General features: G+C 45.6%; 1 protein-coding gene across 2 annotated transcripts in view; it reads left to right on the plus strand.

Moving 5' to 3' along the window:
• The window catches only part of LOC137305639 (transportin-3-like), a 48890-nt gene that overhangs the window by 20215 nt on the left and 7235 nt on the right, over window positions 1-21440 (plus strand). For both annotated transcript variants that reach the window (XM_067974525.1, XM_067974526.1), the window contains exons 10-23: window positions 997-1104; window positions 1468-1559; window positions 3293-3432; window positions 5279-5470; window positions 7583-7674; window positions 8138-8214; window positions 9758-9818; window positions 10890-11030; window positions 12128-12244; window positions 13742-13836; window positions 17087-17243; window positions 18207-18374; window positions 20260-20372; window positions 21163-21251. In XM_067974525.1, the coding sequence (XP_067830626.1) occupies window positions 997-1104; window positions 1468-1559; window positions 3293-3432; window positions 5279-5470; window positions 7583-7674; window positions 8138-8214; window positions 9758-9818; window positions 10890-11030; window positions 12128-12244; window positions 13742-13836; window positions 17087-17243; window positions 18207-18374; window positions 20260-20372; window positions 21163-21223 (1614 nt within the window). In that variant the 3' untranslated portion in view covers window positions 21224-21251. The remainder of the gene's footprint in view (window positions 1-996; window positions 1105-1467; window positions 1560-3292; window positions 3433-5278; window positions 5471-7582; window positions 7675-8137; window positions 8215-9757; window positions 9819-10889; window positions 11031-12127; window positions 12245-13741; window positions 13837-17086; window positions 17244-18206; window positions 18375-20259; window positions 20373-21162; window positions 21252-21440) is intronic.

Consider the following 21440-nt stretch of genomic DNA (forward strand, 5'->3'; position numbering starts at 1 on the left):
CTCTACATCTACCCTATCCAACCCCATCGTAATTTTAAAGACCTCTATTCGGTCACCTCTCAGCCTTCTCCTTTTCTAGAGAAAAGAGCCCCAGCCTGTTCAGTCTTTCCTGATGTTATAACCTTTCATTTCTAGTATGATTCTTGTAAATCTTTTTGTTTTGCACCTTCTCCAGCAGGTGTCACTGGAGGCCGATCAGGAGCAGGAAACTTGGCTGTTTTTCCTTGTCACCCTCCCTAGTCCTGGTACTGAGGCCAGTTGTAGTGCCCCAACTGCTGACTTGACTCAGCTCAGCACAGGCGGAGGATCGATTCTGGGATCTTCCTGTTCTGTGTGGCTCAGTATCACATTGGACAGCGTTTTTACATACCGAGCTAGCAAGAAGCTACTTTCCTCTCACCTCTCCTAACAGAATGCTCGCAGACTTTTAATTACAGGGGAAGAATTTTCTTTACGTCGCGGAGGGCCTAAGGCCTGGGCCTGACTCTTCAGGACACTTCTACTGCAGTGTGACTGGGAGAAGGGATTGGGCTGCAGACAAATAATAAACCTGTCCCCTCCCTCCAACACTATCGAGAAGAGGTTACGGTCCTTTCCACTGTTCTACAGCTGGTGACCAGGAGGGTGACTTCCCCTCCCTCCCTTGGCTTCATGTCCCCCTCTGATATCACAGGCAAGATCACAGTTAGCTGTGGAGAAATATGCTGGTGAATCTACATTGTACCACTCTCGACACCGTGGGCTCATTGCTGCTGAAAAGCAGGTCGATATTTTTTGAAACTGTTTAACCGTGGGCTCTGCCTGGGGCTATCAGGGGTTGAAAGGTTAGTGTTTCTCACACTGCCCGGTCTAGTCTCCTGTTGGAGAGGTTAAAATGGTGCTGAATTGAGATGATTCCCCAGTGGAGGGGGTGGTGTGAGGTCCAGAAGGACATGTATCATTAGGAGCTGGGTGCAAACTCTGGTACTGCCACTGATGGCATTGTTTCTCTAACAGGAGGGAGTACTGGATGAGACAGATGATTTTTTCGAGTTCAGACTACGGGTCTCCGACCTGCTGAAAGATGTTATATTTCTCATTGGAGCTTCGGAGTTTTTCTCACGGGTAAGTAAGGAACAACGCTCTCAATTGTTTGTCTGTGCAGACCACGATGTGATCAGCTGATTACAAATATTGTGTAGAAAGCAAGTAAAATCACCGAATGGATGAGGGGAGCCATTCAACACCTACAGTCATTTTCCCCCCTGCCCCCCACTTCATAGCATCCCGCTATTAAATGCCTCGATTACTGTTTGCATGTCCATTCCATGTGCTGATCAGTCTCTGTTTTTACGCAACTCCTTGGCATCTATTCTAAATGTGCCTTTCATCTTTTTAAATCCTTGTCCCACTGTCAGCTTAGTATGAAGTAGTTTTGGGAATGAAGATGATGACTTTGGGCCTTCAATTGCATTGTTCTTTTTCCAGTTATATTCGACGCTGAAGGTGGGCAGCCCAGCCTGGGAGGAGACAGAAGCTGTGCTGTTCATCATGACGGCGTTGGTCAAAAACCTAAACCCGTGAGTGTAAAATCTATGCAGCTGCTCGGCACAATACGGAGCCTATTGTACTGAACTTTGAGATTGGATCGGTTTTACTCGCTTTCAGTCCCAGGAGGGAGGAGCAGGCAGTTAATGATGGGCTTAATTCAGAAGTAACCCCACCATCCTCATTCCATCAAGTCATTCATTCTTTTGAGTGTTGATCGTGATGGACTTTTTTCCCTCCTCTCTTTTCCCCGCCTTCCCCTTGCTGGGATACAGTTCCACAGCCACTGGCAACCACCATCCATTCGCAAGCCCAGGTATCCACCAGGCAGGGTGTCGCAGCTGAGCCCTGTCCTGTCCTCACCCAACATCCACAAGGACGCACTTTCTGGCAAGTGTCAGTGGATACCAATAGGAGCGGGAAACTTACTTGTTTCCTCTCTAACCTGGGCTACTGAGATCAGTTTAACACCACTGGCTGCGATAAGTAGGCACAAGTTTTTCCCATCCCTACATGCTAGCTCAGTTGCTAAATTTAAATCTGAGATAGATAGCTTTTTGGCAACCAAAGGTATTAAGGGATATGGGCCAAAGGCAGGTATATGGAGTTAAATCACAGATCAGCCATGATCTTATCAAATGGCGGAGCAGGCACGAGGGGCTGAATGGCCTACTCCTGTTCCTATGTTACTTGCATTTTTAAAAATAATTTATTTTCTCCTCACTAGATACAAGGGAGAGTCGAATGCAAAGATTTGCACACTGATTCTCGTTCTCCCTACATCCCTGTAAGCAAGCATCTTTCAGAGGGCATGACCATTGACTAGTTTGGGAACTCGTTGTGTGGGCAGTTGTCTTGACACAGCACAAACCAACAGGAGATATTTGCTGTCTTCATCCTTTGATACTCACTGGATGAATTGGCCCCGGTTACAGACATGTTTGGAACAAGTCACCTGGCTGGGGAATGGCGCGTGAATTGGAGGGACAGTGTGTGGGGGAGATACATAGGCGGAAATTTTTTCTTTCAAGGGAGGAGGGAGGAAGCTGTTTGATTTTAGGCATGTGTTAATTGCAGGGAATAAACTGAGTTTCCTCAGTTCTCTCCATTTAGCTCATCCAGTGTAGCACAGAGCCATACGGATTAGGATATCTTTGGTTTGGTTTGATCCCTAATGCATGTGAGAATGAATTAGCTGATCTCAGCAAGCAATTGTAACACTACAGTTGGCCTCTAAACTTGGGAAGGGAAACAATCAACTCAATTTCTCGCTTCCGATTGCTATCCAATGACCCTGCAAAAAAAGCACGTGTATGGATGTGGGGCGAGAACAGGATCGGGCTAGGCTGAGAGAGTCCCCGTGATCAAATATTCCGCTGACGCTCACTGTCCAGGCTCGCCAATGAATAATGGCTACTTGGGTGGGATACTGATGGACTGCAAGTGCTTGTGGAACAAGAGTCGACACCTTCAGGAAAATTTGGAGGATGGGAGTAGACCGTTGTGGAAGGGAAATGGCGTGAGAGGGGGGTGGGCTGCAGAGCGTAAAATAAAAACTGCTCGGGAGAATTGTTTTGTCACTAGTTCAAGCTGTTTAACCGAGTGTAAATTACACTCTACGTGTGTCCCTCTTATCTGCTGACCTCAGGTAAGTGTCCATAAAGTAATCGGTGCCCTCAACTGTTGCGCCCAATGAGCTTGAAGAATTTGAGAAGAAAATCTTTTAAAATTAAAAAGAAACATTGCTTTTTTTCTTTTTGTTTAGGGAGAAGGAGCAAAGGCTGTCAGATGTCGTCCAGGCAGTGATCAGCCTCCCTGACAACACACACCTAGCGGTACAACACTCTGGAATCCAGCTGTTGGGGGAAGTAGGAGAATACATCAACAACAATGTGCAATGCTTAGGTCAGTACGGAGTGGGAAATGTGCACATTTCTGACCGTGAAGCTTTACAGATTTTTCCTTTTGTGTTCTTGTATGAGATTCATTGCTCCCCAGGTCAATAACAGGCTTGAGTCAGTCGCTAGGAGGAGCATATCATGTTGTGGTGCCTCTTGCATCCTCCCCTCTGCCTCCCTAAGCAATGTTTCCCTGATGACCCCAGATCGATCAGGAAATTGCCGAGTGGAGAAATGAAGTGGTTGCATCTACTTGATGCAGTGCCTCGTACACCAGTCCTTGGAGCTAACGTGCTTCCCTTTGTGTGTATTTCTTAGTTGTGTGCCAAATTAGTGGTTTTGAGCTCCTGAGGCCATTCCCAGCCCATCTGATTAAGGCAAGGAGTAACCGAGCCATGAAGACCAGGAAGATCCCATGTTCGATAATTGATTTTTGTCAAGTTAGCCGATCTCAGCCAGGATGGCGGTAGGATGTTACAATTGGTCTCAGCGTTCCTGGCTTACGGTAAATTAGCCAGAGTTTCCTCTCCTGATCACTATCCAGGGAAATAAGTATGTGCATACGTCAAGCAATGGTCGGATCAGGTTCGGCTTTAATTCCCCCCAACCGTGGTCAGATAGCGTGTGGCTATTTCATCCATGATGAATGGCCAACGTACTTGAGAGTGACTGGTGCCCATGGGACTGTATCCCAGCAAAGAGTTAATGTCTTCAGGTGGGAATGGGAGAAAATTCAGGGTTAAGTTATAGACGTCTTGGCCAAGTCCAAAATCTTGAGCAATATTCACCGTGAGATAATCCGCTATGTTTGGCTTTACTACTTTTACTAGATGTGTCCAAAGATTATTACTTTCTGCATCCTTCAAGCAATCAATTGAGTTGACCAAAGTCCTTGACTAAATTGTCCTGCCGTCTACAGTTGGCCACAATCTCATCATGTTTACACGTGCTTCCCAGCGTGAGTCATGATCAGGAACAGTAAGTTCTTGGCTGTGGGGTTTTCTGTCTCTTCCACCCTGCTCAAGAGCAGGGAGTTCTCAAAATGCTCTAGCCAATATTCTTCCCTCAACCAAAAAAAAAAACTGGTTAACCGGTCATTCACCTCACTGGGACCGCTGGGACTTTGTGCCTAAATGCTGTCAAATTTGCCTACATAACGGCAGTAATTCACTTCCAGCAATTCTTTGTACGTGATATACTTTAGACGCCCTGAGAGAAGTGATAAGGCACTATATGAATTGCACCTTATTTCTTTCAACCACACCCTAGGAACATTGAGGCCATTTGCAACACTGTCTTCTCTGGCTCGGATCACTTAACAGTGCAGACCACAGCCTCGAATTCAAAATTCTCATCCTTGTGTTCAAATCCCTCCATGGCCTCACCCATCCCTATCTCTCTAACCTTCTACAACCCTCAGATCCTTGTGCTCCTCCAATTCTGGCCTCTTGCACATCCCCGATTTTCATCGCTCCACCATTGGTGGCCATGCCTTCTGCTGCCTGGGCCCTAAGCTCTGGAATTCCCTCCCTAAATCTCCCTACCTCTCTCCTTTAAATCACTCCTTAAAACCTACCTCTTTGATGAAGCTTTTGGTTACCTGTCCTAATATCTCCTTATGTGGTCTGTTGTCAAATTTTGTCTGATTACACTCCTGTGAAGCGCCTTGGGATATTTTACCATGTTAAATGCGCTATATAAATGCTATAGTTTCAGCCTGGTACTTACTGGCTTTGAATGGTTCAGTATCAAAATCCTTCCTTTCAGCATTGTTAAAGTTTGTGGTTCCTGATCAAGGCGAGGAGTAAAGCATTCTGCGATGACGTTTTATTCTTTTCTTCGTTCCTTTTCAGAGCTGGTGCTGAATTTCCTAACCCAACGTTTGAAGCAGAAGGAGCTGGCGAACGCCACGGCCAATTCGATCCAGAGCATCTGCGCTATGTGCAGCGACGCGATGACTCAGCATTTTGAGGGGCTGCTACAGGTGGCCTCGTCCCTGGACGCGCTCCCAATTTCTCACGACGCATCCATCGGACTTCTCCGAGGTGAGCTCTGGAGTTCTCTTGCTGTGGTAAACATTGTTACATTGAATCTACAGCACAGAAACAGGCCTTTCGACCCAACTGGTCTGTGCCAGTCTTTGTTCTACACGAGCCTCCATACTTCATCTACCCTATCAGCGTACCCTTTTATTCCTTTCTCCCTCGTGTACTTATCTAGCTTCCCCTTAAAGGCCTCTATGCTGTTTGCCTCAAATACTCCTTCCACATTCTTGGCACTCTTTTTGGGTAAAGGAGTTTCTCCTGAATTCCCTATTGGATTTATTAGTGACTATCTTATATTTATGACCTCTAGTTTTGGACTCCCTCACAAGTGGAAACATATTCTCTACGTCTACCCTATCAAACTCTTTCATTATCTTAAAGACCTTTATCAGGTCACCCCTCAGCCTTCTCTTTTCTAGAGAAAAGAGTCCTAGCCTTTCCAGATAAGTATATCCTCTCAGTTCTGGTATCATCCTTGTGAATCTTTTTTGCACCTTCTCCAGTGCCTATATATCCTTTTTTATAGTAGGCTGAACCTGCCACCAATGCAGGCAATGTTCGGGTCGTAGCCTGCTAGTGTGAGCACAGCCGTAGTTGCCGTGAGCTGGTTGCATTTGTCTGTGGGCAGACAATTTATTTAGATAATCATTAAAACAAAACAAAATACTGCGAATGCTGGAAATACAAAATAAGAACAGAAAATGCTGGAAAACACTCAGCAGGTCAGGCAACATCTGTGGAGAGAGAGAAACCGAGTTAACGTTTCAGGTCGATGACCTTTCATCAGAACTGGGTGAAATCCTGGTCATGGACCTAAAATGTTAATACTGTTTCTCCCTCCACCGATGCTGCCTGACCTGCTGAGTGTTTTCCAGCATTTTCTGTTTTAGATAATCACCCCCTCACCCCATTCTGTAAATATTTTCTGCCCCATTTTAGTTTCCTCAGCATTGTTGTCCTAGACTCAATTGTTGTGCTGATGCTATACATTATGGGGCAAAACTGCACTTAAGCCAATACATTGTGACACATAGTTCATTGTCTCAAGTTGATTATAGCACCATCAGTGATGGATGTGTAACCATCAACAGTTCACCCTAGTGCTCTCTCCAGACACTGCTCAAGCACAAAGTGATAAACTCTATAGCTGTTAACTGCTGGCTGTTTCTCTCCGTTGAGGTGGACAGTGAAAATTTCACATGCGCACTATTACACTTCACTGAAATCCTAGTAACTGCTCCCGCCCCCACCCCCTGACCGTGTCACCTGCTTTAACTCAACCCCCAAGGATCTGCTCCCATGGGTTGTCAACGCCACACTTAAGATCCAAGGTTTACCTCTCTGCCCCTGACATCTCCACAGAGGGAAGGAAAGCTTGCTGCCTCCGAGAATCTTCACTCCAAATTAGCTGGGGCTAGGATTTGAATCTGTCGTCCCATTTATGAAAACATCTCCACTAAGCAAAATCCATTAGCGTTGAGTTTAGTAGATTGGAAATGAACTTGTTGAGTTCCAACCATATTTCTGAATTGACAGTGTTCCCATTGAGGCCCCTAACTTCATGAAAAAAATCAGTTGAAAATGTGAAGACAAGTACAATTAAATCCAGTGTAATGGTATGTTAATCACATCCCTATTTCACAGTGTTTGGGTTTTAGTTAATTGGCTGCCCTGATGTCCGTGTATTACCAAGCCACATGGATACAGGTTTGAGGTAATTGATCTCAGCTGGACCAACGGTACTTCAATTGGTCTCTGCACCCCTGGGCTAGGAAGGGGGGAAAAAATCAGGTCCGATTCCAGATCCTGGTCAATATCTGCTGAGTCCTGTTGGAGGGCCTGTGCTGCCCAGTGATTGAGTAGGCTAGCGATACTTGTCCAGTCCCACACGTGAAAAATGGCAGTTGGGCGGAGCACTAGAGGGCCGAGGATGCCTATGAAAGCAAAGCCTAGAATGAGTTAACACCTTTCGGGGGGAGGGCCTAGACCAGATTGATTTTTTTTTTAAAAAGTTAATATTTTTCTAATGTGGAACGCTCTGCTCTGAGGTGGTAATGTCAACTTTGCAGATGGCCTATTGTAAAGTGACGAGCATTGTTTCATTCTCAACAGGCATCTCCTTAGTGTTGGCTCGGCTGCCGTCAGAGAAAATCGAAGAGACCTTCCAGCGCCTCTGTTCAATGCAGGTCACTGCTCTGAAGAAAGTAAGGAATGATTGTGATGTTTCGTGGTTTTATTAAAGGGCGTGTGAGGTAACTCCATCTCCTCTATCGAGAAGCAACAACTCAGAGAATCGAGATTGACAGGCTGGCCTTAATTGATTCACACTTGTTTTACCCTGGGAATGTGGGGTAGGTCCTTCAGTTTGTGGGCTGCTTGTCTTTGCTGGAGACATTTGTGTTTTCCGTACCTTCCTGTCCCCCTCGAGCTGACCTGGAGGGAATGAGGTAGCCGGATTAACCGTGTGAAGGGAAAGGTGTGAAAATGGGCTGGGCTCTCCCACGTTTCTGACCAAGGAGCGTGGCGTATCTTTGCAAGGGAGTTCTGTCACTGACTCTTCAACCCCACCCCGAGGCCTGGAATTGAATCGTGTTGTAATGCCTCTGGTGTGTCTTGTGCTGTTGCTGCAGAGAATGTTGATCCTTCCAATCTTGTGTTTCTTTAAAGCTGTTGACATCTGAGATGACCAACGGCATCTCGGCAGATCCAGCGGTGTGGCTGGATAGACTGGCGGCTATATTCAGGTACAGCCACTTCGCGTTTTGCTGTGTGTACACGTAAGGAGGGAAGGCAGAGTCTAGCTGGTGCACCTGACTAGGTTAATCTTTTAACCATTAACTGGCACAGACCAGTTGGGCCAAATGGCGTGTTTCTGTACTGTAAATTCTTGGGTGAAAACATTTTACTGACTAATGAAATGGGACACCCCAGCGGTTTCTAGCTGGCTTTGTTAGTAGAGATATGGAGCTGCACTGTGCTCCCAATACATTCTGAGGAGCAGCTGGACGTCTTGAAAGTTACATAAGGAGAAAATTGATGGCCTTCACTAGTTGTATGTTAGCTCTCCACATCTACACTAGGATCATTTAAATTAAGTCTGTCTCTTCAGTAGCCATGTGAAAAGCCAGCCTAACATTTTAACCATACTTGGACAGTATAAAATGAGAAAGGGCAACACAATTAAAACTATCACTCCTGGGACTTGGGATTGAATTCAGTCAGACTGGTGGGATAAAAATAATCGGTCTTCTGGGCGCAAGAGTCCTACATGAAGAGAGTTGGGCAGTTTCTACCGAGCATGCCCGCAGCACAGAATTGCCCCTAATTTGGTGGTAATTAGCACTAAAATGTAAATGCCATGAGGGTGGCTGAAGTGGAAAAATGTCTCTCGCTAGTTGAGGCATATAAAGCAGGCTTTACTCTACGTTTAACCATGCTACATCTGACCTGGGAGTGTACAATACTGAAACTAGGGGACCAAAGTGGGTAAAGAGCTTAGTTGCACCACGATCAATACAAACTCACCTCGATGTCTGGCGGGCTGTGGGTGGGAGGATGTGTCCTTCCAGTCCGCAGCACATTTTGATGGAGCTCGAAACTTCCATTTTTTTCCCCCCCAAAAGTTTATTCCATTTGAGTTTATTTGTTAAAAACATTCCTTTTTTAAGGATAATGAGACCTCTGAATCAAAGTTGAAGGTTCAATTCCCACTCCAGAGACTGAGCACAAGATCCAGGGTGACACTCCCAGTGCAGTACTGAGGGGGTGCTGCACTGTCAGAGGTGCTGTCTTTCAGATGTGACGTCAGGTGGATGTAAAAGACCCCATGGCACTATTTCAAAGAAGAGCAAGGGAGTTCTCCCCAGCGTCCTGGCCAATGTTTATCCCTTAACCAACATCATTAAAAGCAGATTATCTGGTCATTATCATATTGCTGTTTGTGGGATCTTGCTGTGTGCAGATTGGCTGCCGCATTTCCTACATTACAACAGTGACCACGCTTCAAAAAAGTACTGAATTGCCTTTAAAGCGCTTTGGGACATCCTGAAGTCATGAAAGGCGCTATATAAGTGCCAGTTCGTTGTTCTTTCTAATTGAAAAAGTAACTATAAACCATCAAGTTATAAAGTTTGCTACCAATCTAACGTCCTTAAATCTGGTATAATTGTAATCTGCTGATGCTTAAAAAATTTTCAATGAAATTTTGCCAATACATTCTTGAGGCATCATTTGACTTTTTGAGATATCTCCTCAATCCACGTCACTCCCCTTCTCTTGTACCAACAGACACACAAACGCTACTGTGGGAGAAGGGAGGCCGCATCCCTGTCAGAAAGTCATCCAGGAGGTAAGAAAATGGTTTGCTGACCACTGCCCGAAGGTCACAAAAAGAACCGTTTGTAAACTGGAATGGAGGGGGGTTTCACTGCCAGGAAACACTGTGACAGAGTGAAATAAATGGATAAAGATGCTGGAAATGCGCAGCGGGTCGATCAGCATCTGAAAGAGGAAGAAAGGGTTCCTGATCTGGGTGGGGCCTTTCATCAGAACAGGGCAATTCTGAAGTGACCCACCTCACATGCTAATCCGTCCTGCCTCAGATGCTGATAGACCTGGTGTTGACTTCCAGCATTTTTTGTTTTTCACAATTCCAGTATTCACCCTGTTCCCATCTTCACTGAGTCAGTGGGTTGAGGGGGTGGGGGGAGGCTCTTTTCACAATTGCAGAGTGTTCTGGTTAACTTCTGTTTGTTCCTTTTTTTTTCAAAGTTCTGGGGATGAATCGTCCCTGGAGCAGAGGCAGTTGCTCCAATGAAGCTGTGTCTAATGGATTCAAGGAGTCCTGTGAGGCAGGACTGGACAATGTAGTTGGTTACACAATGCACTTTCACCACTGGGATTTGGTTTTGCATTCAACCAGACTAATGGGATGAAAGTCCCATTTTTCTGCTGAGTCCCACATGAAATGAGCTCCCAGTGAGTGTGAGCTCACCAAACAAAATTGCCCCATTATTCAGCACCAAATTTGACAATCTTCACACAAGCTATGCGGATGGAAATGTAATAAATGCTTTTCTGAGGCTGGGGCATGTTAGAGGGAAGTTCATCCTTCATCTATTCTTTGCTGTTCCAGAACAGGAAGTGCTTGGATAGATCAGTGTAGATGAAGGTGTGTCTGATTTAGAAGTGCTTAATGGTGCAGTGTGGAGAGATGAGTTTTGCTCTGCATCTAACCCATGCTGTACTGCACCTGGAAGTACTTAGTGCTGAACAGTGGGTTAAGCAAGCATTATAAAGACGTTTCCTTTTTATATTAGTTGGTTTTGTGATCGCAGACCGAGGATTGGAGAATAGGATTGTCGTTCCCAATAAAAACAATTTATAAAAACTAACTATCATTAAAACATTTTCATTGCAGATCTGGCCAGTGATTTCCGAAACTCTGTACAGGCACCAGGCAGACAATCGGATGGCGGAGCGTTGCTGTCGTTGCCTGCGCTTTGCGATCAGATGTGTGGGTAAAGGGTCTGCTATGTTGATTCAACCCCTGGTGTCTCAGGTATGTGTGCGTGTACTTATAGGTCCTTCTGTTTGGCTCTTTACCGTACGTGGGGTGAAAAACTGGGATTAGGGGAAGGTGGCTGAGACACAAGCTACCTCCCAAATAGACACTTACAAATCTTAGACATTTTTGCACATTAGATATTATAACTGCAAGGTGCATCTGTAGACAGCTGTCACACGGACAGATGTGCTGCAAATTGTTGGTCACCTGAGAGCAGAGAGAAGGGGGAGATTCAAAAGGAGCCAGAGTGGAGTGCACATGCAGGACTATAGGCTTTAGAGATGGTGGGGTGGAGAAAGTGAATAGAAGAACAAGAATTTTGAAAGTAATGGGCCTGAAACTAAGCTGGAAAAGTGTTGCTTTGTGGTTCTTCCTTTCCGATTCCTTTCGAAATAAAACTTGAAAATTGGTCAGGCTGTTTCTATACTGGTTTGCTGTCCCTGTCGGATGGGTGTTTGGAGAGTGCCAGCTTCCTACTTGGCTCCCTCAGCAGGATGCTTCGTCTGTGCTCATTCTTGTCTTCCTCCGATTGATGTAACAACTTGCATTCCAACATGGGAGGGCCCTGATGGACCTGCTCTACTGGTCTTGGGCACAGTGGCCACTGCTACTTCTGCCTCAGTAGCAGGTGGACTCGACTGTCAGGGAGAGGGTTCTTTGGAATGCCTTCCTCCCTTTCCCTTGTTGAGCGAATCCAAAAAGCCCCCTCTCCCTTGCAGCTAGCGCTGGTCCGATTTGTGTATGGGAATGGGGGACCTTCCTGCTTCAACCTGAGTGCTGCAAGAGTGTGCACGGTGTCCCTGCTCATGATGAACAAAACTCTCCTAACAGTGTCATGGTGCGGTCGCTTCCAGGGCTCTGTCTTGCCATTCTGAAATGCCAGCACTGTCTGGGCCATATGTCTCTGTGATGGAGAGGTCATGTGTCACAAAATAGGACACTGGAATCATTCAAGAGATAGTTAGATGACAGATAGTTGGGGTGGGGGGTGGGAGAGTGGGGTTGGGCGGGAGCGGGGGGAAGTAAAGTAACTTGCCATGTTTTGGATGAATGAGCTGTAATGATCTTATGCCTGTTTCTGTCTCTCCCAGATGGTGAGCGTGTACCAGTCCCACCAACACTCTTGTTTCCTATACCTGGGCAGTATTCTGGTGGACGAGTACGGCAGTGAGGAGCGATGCACGCAGGGTCTGCTCGAGATGATGCAGGTTAGTTGACGGCCATTTGTGTACACACTTTTATTGGTGGTCTCCCGATCAACACTGGAGGATCCTAGCTCAATTGTGCTGTCTTTTAGGCGGTTCCAAAATATCATCAGCAATTTTGTCTTCAGATCCTAGTCATGCTGATTAAGATGTGATGAGAGTCTGTGGACATTCCATATAAAAACCACAGAGGATTCAAGGTGACCATAGGAACAGGAGTAGGCCATTCAGCCCCTTGTGCCTGCTCCGCCATTTGATAAGATCATGGCTGGTCTGTGATCTAGCTCCATATACCTGCCTTTGGCCCATATCCCTTAATACCTTTGGTTGCCAAAAAGCTATCTATCTCACATTTAAATTTAGCAATTGAGCTAGTATCAATTGCCGTTTGCGGAAGAGAGTTCCAAACTTCTACCACCCTTTGTGTGTAGAAATGTTTTCTAATCTCGCTCCTGAAAGGTCTGGCTCTAATTTGGACCAAATTGGTCAACCTCTTAGCATAAGATGCGTGACCTAAGGTGTCACTAACACATTTAGTAAATACCGTATTGTGACATCGCACTAAAGGGTCAGGACATTATTGCGGCAACCATTAGTTGCCCTGATCCTCAAATCCATGGTTATTTGAATAGATTCCTCATTTCAAGTTCATAGATCTGACCGTGCTTCCAGTGGAACAAATCAATTTCCCATTCACTCCCTTGTACCAATTATTACTGTTTTTATGTCCGTTACCTCCCTCTGAAGCCACTGACTGCTTGCTGGGATATACTTTTGCAAGCGTTCAGCAGCGCTGTCACCTTCAAACAACAACTTGCATTTATATAGCACCTTTAACGTAGTAAAACATCCCAAGGCGCTTCACGGGAGCGTTATCAGACAAAATGTGACACCGAGTCACAAAAGGAGGTATTAGGGCAGGTGACCAAAAGCTTGGTCAAAGAGGCAGGTTTTAAGAAGCGATTAAAGGTGGCGACTGAGGTAGAGGGGTTTAGGGAGAGAATTCCACAGCTTAGGGCCTAGGCAGCTGAAGGCACAGCCGCCAATGGTGGAACGCTGAAAATCAGCGATGCACAAGAGGCTGGAATTGGAGGAGCGCAGAGAGCCCGGAGGGTTGTAGGGCTAGAGGAGATTACAGGTGGTTCATCATTTATGACCCCATTCAGTGAGTATCAGTGGGCTATTCTACCAGAGGGAGCATTACAACCAAGCTCGATCTAAGCCTCATCTGATGTCCACATGTGCATCTGTTCCAGCATGAGTTACTGGATAGCAGTCAGGAAGCCCGGCTGAGTTTTTTATTCCCTTCTAGTTCAAGGGCATTGAAGCCAACTGCTGAGTTCAGCTAACTCAACACCTACTGGGACTCGCTGCTCTGTATGACCTCAGGCTACACAGGGCAGTACGTCTATCCACTAATCCATTGGTAGAGCTCTTAATTGTTACAGCTCTCATTATTTAAATGGTTTTAAAATGTTTTATTGCAATTCTTTTCTTCAGGCGTTTTGTGGACCAACATTCCAGCTTCTAGAACAACCTAGAGGTTTCCAGAATCATCCTGACACTGTGGATGATCTTTTTCGCTTGGCAACAAGGTAATTAAAGCATTCCTGTAAAGTGCCAACTTTCACACTGACTGAGATAAAGGGATAATCTGCTTTTAGTAACTTTTACACTTTCCATATTGTGGCTGCCTCACTAAATATATCGGCAACTGAGAATTATATTGTTTGTGATGTACTGATGCAGTATTACTATGAAACCACAAGTGTTCATGCATTTGGGAAGATTATAAGTGTTTGGGAATGTTACAGGGTATTGTGGGAATAGGTCCCAATGAAGGCCCTTCATTGAACATGAGAATATAAGAAACAGGAGCAGGCATAGGCCATATGGCCCCTCGAACTTGCCATGCCACTCAGTAAGATCATGGCTGATCTTCTACCTGAACTCCCCTATCCCTTGATTCACTTAGTGTCCAAAAATCTATCGATCTCCGTCTTGAATATACTCAACGACTGAGCATCCACAGCCCTCTGGGGTAGAGAATTCCAAAGTTTCACAACCCTCTGAGTGAATCATTGTATCCGATGTGCTCAGTAAAGTGTAATGGTTGGTGAGTGAAATCTTTAAACTTGGTCCATTTAAACTGAAAGCACCCAATAGTACTGGTTGGGGAAGGGAAGAGAGGCAAGTTGTTGCTGTGACCAATTTTCAGCAGTTTTATCGAGTTCTGGTTCCAGTGGGGTGGGGGGGGGGAAAAAGAAAGAAAGAAAGAAAAAAGAGAGAGACTGCAAGAGTCAAACGCTCCATCTTTGTCGAGTGCATCCCTGATGTAGGTGCCGGTTTTTGCTTCCTGGGTGGCAGATCCCAAATCTCCTGTTTCATATGAGGGATGCAGTAGCCGATTTGCAGCAAATTGCTTACAGTGCATTTATAATTTGGATCCACTCAGAATTTCAATCTCTGCGCAGTTCTCCTTACTTTAAATGAGGCTGCCCCAGTGGAGCTCTGCAAAAGGTAGGCGTTCAACTCTCAATATCTCGGCTGGCGGATCAGCGCATTACTAAAAGTGTTATCACATTGTCGGTATGGTGCCGGGAAACAGGCGGAAACCCACAATCCCCGAGCGTTCCTCTCCCCTTTAATTCCCTTTCCCAATTAGCTGCTGGTCCTTATCAGCCCTTTGGGGAGCAAACAGGAAGGAGGCAACTTTTTTTGGAACCCACTGCAAGTCAGATCCTGGACGCCTGTGGAGCTGCAAACGTTGCCTTCTTTCATACTGATAAAGTGCAGGCAGCAGGGAGAGTAACTATCAAAATAAACGCTCCGCGAGGGACTGTTTATAGCTGCAGGCTCCACGGAGAAGCCCAGATTTTCTTCACATCCTGCATTTCAACTTATTCCTCACTCAAAGTCATAAGGAGGTTAAAGAATCTGATAACGTCAATAATTTATACAAGTAGATTCCTTCCCTGCCTCTGAACTTGTACATGCCGAAGCGATTCGCCAGATTTATACCTGGGGAGAGGATGAGGAATAACAACTTTCCACCCACCCACCACAGTCGCATGATAAATTCCCACGATGACATATGCTGCTGTCCTAATTATTTTTCTTCTAAAAATAATCATGGAGAGTTTCTGTCACAGTAACAAATCCCATAATTGTGGTTTTCCCCGTAAGTGTATGCTGCTGAGAAACTCTTAAACGTCAGCCTCTGTGGGATCATGGGTCACTGAAGAGGCCAAATCCTCTTGGTGATGTTATGTTTTGTATAATAATACCGATGGAGCAATCTGAGAGGATGAATGCAAATAGGTTGTGGTTTTTAACCCTTCGCATAACATCTTAAATTGCATCTAGTTGAATAATATGCAGCATTTTTGGTAGGTTTCAAATTCTTAATTTTACCTAGAATTAGAAAATGGATTGAATCTAGCACTCTACCTCTAGAGCTGTTGGGTCCTTTGAATTGTTGTCATGATGAGCTTTGCTTTCCTTCGCTCCACCATTGGCAGCCGTTCTTTCAGCTGCCTAGGCCCTAAGCTCTGAATTTCTCTTTCTTTTTCTTTTTCTCTTTCTCTTTCTCTCTCCCCTTTACGATGCTCCTTAAAAGCAGGACAGGTGTGGCTTGATCAAAGTAGCTAATACCTCTTTACAGGGCTCGGTGTCCAAGTTTTTTCTGATAAGGCTCCAGTGAAGCACTTTGGGGCGATTTACTACGTTAAAGGTGCTATATAAATGCAAGTTTTTGTTGAATTGATGTCCCTATAAGAGCCTTTGGGCCCTTCGAATTTGTCTTTCGGCTTCATTGTTTCTAAGCAGTGAATGACTCGGTGTTTGTCCTTCCCAATTTTCTCCCCTTGTACTTGAAGACAGAGTCTTGTAGATTGGAACCATAACAACTAACAGCAGCCTATTGTACTTCATGCAAGCACTCGCTGTGTAAGCCAAGACAATGGGCATCAACAGGTTACCATGGGAACATCAGAGCTTGAGCCCAGTCCTTTCCTCGCTTAATGTCCACACACACACTTCCCAGTAGGGGGGTTGTTGGAACCCCAGTTGGATTTCCCTTCCTTGTTCTTTCCCCACCATTCCTCCGACCCCCTCTGTCCTGGACTGTAGGGATGATGATGCCAATTGTAGTGCCCCAGCTGAGAGCACAAACCAGAGATCAAACCTGTGACCTTCCTGGTCTGTGTGGTTCAGTACCACAATGCAGTGCCTGATGGGGAGCAGTCAGTAAGATGTTTAACAAATTTACCTTGTTAAATTTATCCTCTGATCCTGAAATGTTTTCATTAACACCTCGGTAAAGCCATCCTTTAGCCACAGGTTTGAGTTAATAACGGATGATTTTCAATTTATTGATATATAACTCCCTTGATGGCTCAGAGGACAAATGTGTTGTCCAGTGTGGTACTGAGCCGTACAGACGAGTAAATCAAGCATTTGATCCCTGGTCTATGCTGAGTTAGTTGGTCTCTGCCAGAGCAGCGATTGGTCAATGCCATTGGCTATGGCATTCCTCGGCTAAGGAGGTCAAAGGTCAGCTCTGATTCATGCTCCTTGTCACGTGAGAGGACAGTGGGTGAGGGCAGGAACATGTCTTGCTATGATGTCCCCCACAGTTAAATAGCCTGTTGATATTGATTACATAGAGTCACGCATGAAGGAATGACTTGGGGAAGGTACTGGAGGGCGGTCTGTGCCTCTGTGGGGAGGTACTGGAGGGCGGTCTGTGCATCTGAAACGGGGCCCCATGGCGCATTTAATACCTTCAGCAAGGGAACAAAAAAAATGTAAAATTATCACCAATGAACGTATATCTCTTTCCAGATTCATTCAGCGAAGTCCAGTTGTTTTGATCCAAAGCCCAGTGATGTCCTTGATTATCCGATGTGCGTTGGCGGCAACGACACTGAACCATCGCGACGCAAACTCCAGCGTGATGAAATTCCTGCAGGATCTTGTTCACGTGGCAACAATCAATGAGGTGAGAACGCAAGTTGGAACAGCCACCCAACTACATTCATTGAAACATGTTTTTAAAAGAAAATCTTTGGCAGCTAGATCTCACCACTTGTTTTAGAAACAGACTGTGTACATTCAACTTGGCTCAGTGGTTGCACTCTGAGTCAGCAGGTAAACCCCTCTCCCTCCAAAGCTTGAGCACATAATCTAGGCTGACACTTAAGTACAATACTGAGGGAGTGTTGCATTGTCAGATGTTGTCTGTCAGTTGAGGTGTTAAATCTGTCTGCCTGTTGAGGTGGACGTAAAAATATTCCAAGGCACTGTTCGAAGATAAGCAGGGAGCATTCTCCTGGTATACTGGCCAGTGTTTATCCTTCAACCAAGCACCAGCAAATACCGATTAGCTGGTAATTTATTTCATTGCTGTTTGTGGGACCTTGCGATGTGCAAATGACTGCATACACTACAACAGTGACTGCACTTCAAAAGTAAATAATTAGCTGTGAAGCGGTTTGGGATTTGCCATTTCCTGCCAGATTTTCTGATATTGCGTGTGAGCCTGGGATTTACAGATTGCTGCCAAGTGACAGAGAAACATTTAATCTCCGGGTGTTACTGTTTATAACAATTAAAGCTGGTGGCCTTAAAGGGACAGGTCAGGTTACACACTGTTCCATAGCAGCAGAATAATGCATTGCGCCTAAAGTGGCATAATGCTATCCTTGTAAATCATCATATCCCCTGAGCATCACCAAAGGAGGTCTCCCAGTAAACGTAAATTTGCCTCAACAATTCAGATTAGTGCCCATTTGTTCCTTGAGTGTGATCTGAGCTGGACGGGATCCAAGTCTCCTGTAAGTGTCCCAGGCGACCTGAATTATGTGGGGTTATTTCTGTGCTGCGATTGATGTCCAAGCAGATTGCCTTTAATCATCAGGCCGTGCGGTAACTTTGTCTGATTGTATCTGTTGTTGCGTTTCAGCACAAAGAAGATTTTGAGCTTCGAAAGAAGCTGGTCCACGGATTCCTCAGGGAGAGTGGGGCGCTGCTTGTTACACAGCTGGTACAGGCCTGCTGCTTCTACCTTGTGCCGAGCATGCTAGGAAATGTGGCCGACGTAATGTGGGAACTCCGCAGTTTTGACAGGAAGGTGAGTAACAGGAGCCAAGGTGTGGTGCCTTAATAGTTTCGTAATTTTCCCCGAGCGCTCCAGACGGCTCGGTGGGTAACAGCACTGTATAGTGCGGCACTGAGGCACACAATCTAGATCTATGCTGAGTTAGCCGATCTCAACCAGGGTGTCTAGTAGCGGCGCCCAGATTTGACCTCTGGGCAAGGGGTGATATCAGTCAGGGTTCTCTCTCCTGATCGCTATCTAGTGCTTCCTGCTAGAAGTGCCTTCATGTGGATGGTGGGTAAAGACAATAGCGACTGAGGTGTGATGCTCTGCATGGTAGAATATCCTGCTAATGCTCACTATGTTCTCACGTGAAAAATAGCGTGAAGTAATATCCCGCAAGGACTAAAACGGGAGGATTACGGAGGGATAAAGGAAAAGAACCCTGAATGCTGGAAATACACAGCAGATGTGCCGGCACCTGAAGGGGAAAGGGCTGGTTAATAATTCTGGTCGGGTCTTCAATGGAACTGTTCTGAAGAGTCCTATTCAGAACATTAGGCTCCTTTTTCTCTATCAGATCATCGACCTGCTGTGTATTTCCTGTTTTTATTTTTGCTTTATACAAGGAGCTGGCTGGGACAGGGAATTAGACAGAATTCACCTCTGGGATCTGGGCTGAAATGCAGCACAGACAGTGCTAATGAATGTCTTCTCCCCATGCCCTTCGCTCTTTCTCTTCCACATGCTCTTTCTTACTCTCGTTTGTGTTCCCTCATGGTGCAATGATTAGTCACATTTAAATTAGGCCCAGCAACAGTGTGCTGATGGAGTCTACTGCCCAGTAACCCAACAGTATTTGTGACCTCTTGTGATTTTCCCCACTTGATGAGTTACTGGTGTCAGTTGTGGACTGACTCCCCAGTGAGTGAGGAGAGACAGAAAGCCTGCACACCATGAACTGGTCGAGAAAATAGACAGCGGTCTGGCGACATGTCAGGCCACTTGTACCGTTGAAGTGTCTAATGTCGTCTGAGACCTGCAAGGAATAACGGAAAACTATTTAGGCGGTTGCCATATTATGTTTAAGTGGGAACACACATCGGCGTAATGCTGTGAGCTACATGTCTGATTTCTCTAGCCCGCCTCCTCTATTCCACTAAGTTGCTGGTCGCAGTGATGATGCTGCATAGAGGTACTGGTTACAGGCTAGACACCACCTCAAACGAGCAGGCAGAGTCACCTTGCACACCTTCTCACGGCCAGCTCAGACTGGGGTCGGTATTAGAGATACACAGCTGGGTGGCCCACTCAGCTGCAATCATGGTGTGGCCTTTGGGAGTCAAGTGGGACATGAAGAGAAAATAGATTGAATACTTCACAAAAAAAAAGCACAAGATATGGGGGGGGGGTGGTGGGTAGGGAGGAGGGAGTGCTATAGATTGTTAGGGCTGTGCAGAGTCCATGCAGTCAGGGACCCCATGAAATTCATCATGGAGTTTCAACAACTACTTGCATTTATAAAGCACCTTTTAATATAGTAAAAACGTCCCAAGGCGCTTCACAGGAGTATTATCAGACAAAGTTTGACATCGAGCCACATAAGGAAATTAGGACAGGTGACCAAAAGCTTGGTCAAAGAGGTAGGTTTTAAGGAGCGACTTAGAGGAGGAGAGAGGGGCTTAGGGCCTAGACAGCTGACTGTGTTTCATAGTGTTTTACGTTGATTTTAGGAGCTATGATAAATTTTACGACTTCTCTTGCCTTCAGACTCTGCGCAGCTCCTGCAAAATATCCAGCCAAAATATTGCAAATGCCCGTGGCCCCCTATCTGAAATCCTATTTGCACCTGTCCCTCCGATCTCCTGCTCAAATGTCCGTAACGTGCCTTGTATATTTTCTGTATTTATGAAACCAGACATTCTGTCAGTGGCTGGAGGATGCTCTCAAGGGCCTCCCGAAGGAGCTATCGGCCGGGGCTATTACAGCTACAGAGAAACAAGTGACGGAGTTCCACAAACAGGTCATGTGGTATGTGCAAGTGTTACTAACCAGTTGAGTATTACATATGAGTATCAATGTGATTGTCATAGGCAGGCCCTATGGTAGGTAACGAAAGAAAGAACTTGCATTTATGTACATATTTCACATCTTCCGAACATCCCAAAGCCAGTTAAGTGTAGCCCCTGTTGTAATGTAGGGAAATGTGACAGCCAATTTGCACTCAGCGAGATCTTGCAAACAGCGATGAGATTTTTGTTAGGTATGGGTGTCAAGGGATATGGAGCAAAGGCCGGTAAATGGAGCAGAGGTACAGTTCTGCATGATCTAATTGCATGATGGAACTGGCTTGAGGGGCTGAATGGCCTCCTCCTGATCCTATGTTTCCGATGGATTGCTACCAGATAACATCTGGCGCTGGTGGTACCGTGCCTCGGCAAGAGTCAGCGCCTTCAGGAAAATTTATCAGGAGATAAAAATTCTAATATCCGGTATTTTCAGATGTCAACTCTGATCTAATACCGATGAGGCCAGGAGACCCTGTTGCACCAGTAGTAGCAAGACTCCCTCTGACTAACAGGTCACAGGCTCAAAGCCTTGGGTTGAATGTTGCACCGTCACCAGCTCTGACTACGTGTCATTAATTGTAATGGTGCATTTACCTTGCCCAACCCTAATCCCAAACTCCTGCACAGTATCCTGTCCCACTTAACAAAACACCTGGGGACAATTCATTACATTAAGGGTGCAAGTTGTTAAGAGTTTTGGTAATCAGATTTTAGAGAAGAAAGCTTACACTGGCCCTCTTATTTCCCTGTAGTGCTGAAGATGCTACAATGATAGGTTGGTCCTTAATGGAATTCTCCGGGTTCTACAGATAGCGTCAGCGAGTTACCAAGGAGATATAATGTAAGTATCTGTCCTGAGGCCTGCAGTAGTGTGTTTCTAACCTTGCCTGTAGAAACTGTATACCCGCACCCACCACGGTCTCCAAAATGGCATGACTTTTTTAAGAAGTAGAATTATTTTAAGATGAGTTAACAGTTTCTCCTATAAAGCAGGGAATTGCTTTGAATAAAAATTCTACCCCTTTAAATC

Source organism: Heptranchias perlo, chromosome 40 (assembly GCF_035084215.1).
Source record: "Heptranchias perlo isolate sHepPer1 chromosome 40, sHepPer1.hap1, whole genome shotgun sequence".
Classification (NCBI taxonomy): domain Eukaryota; kingdom Metazoa; phylum Chordata; class Chondrichthyes; order Hexanchiformes; family Hexanchidae; genus Heptranchias; species Heptranchias perlo.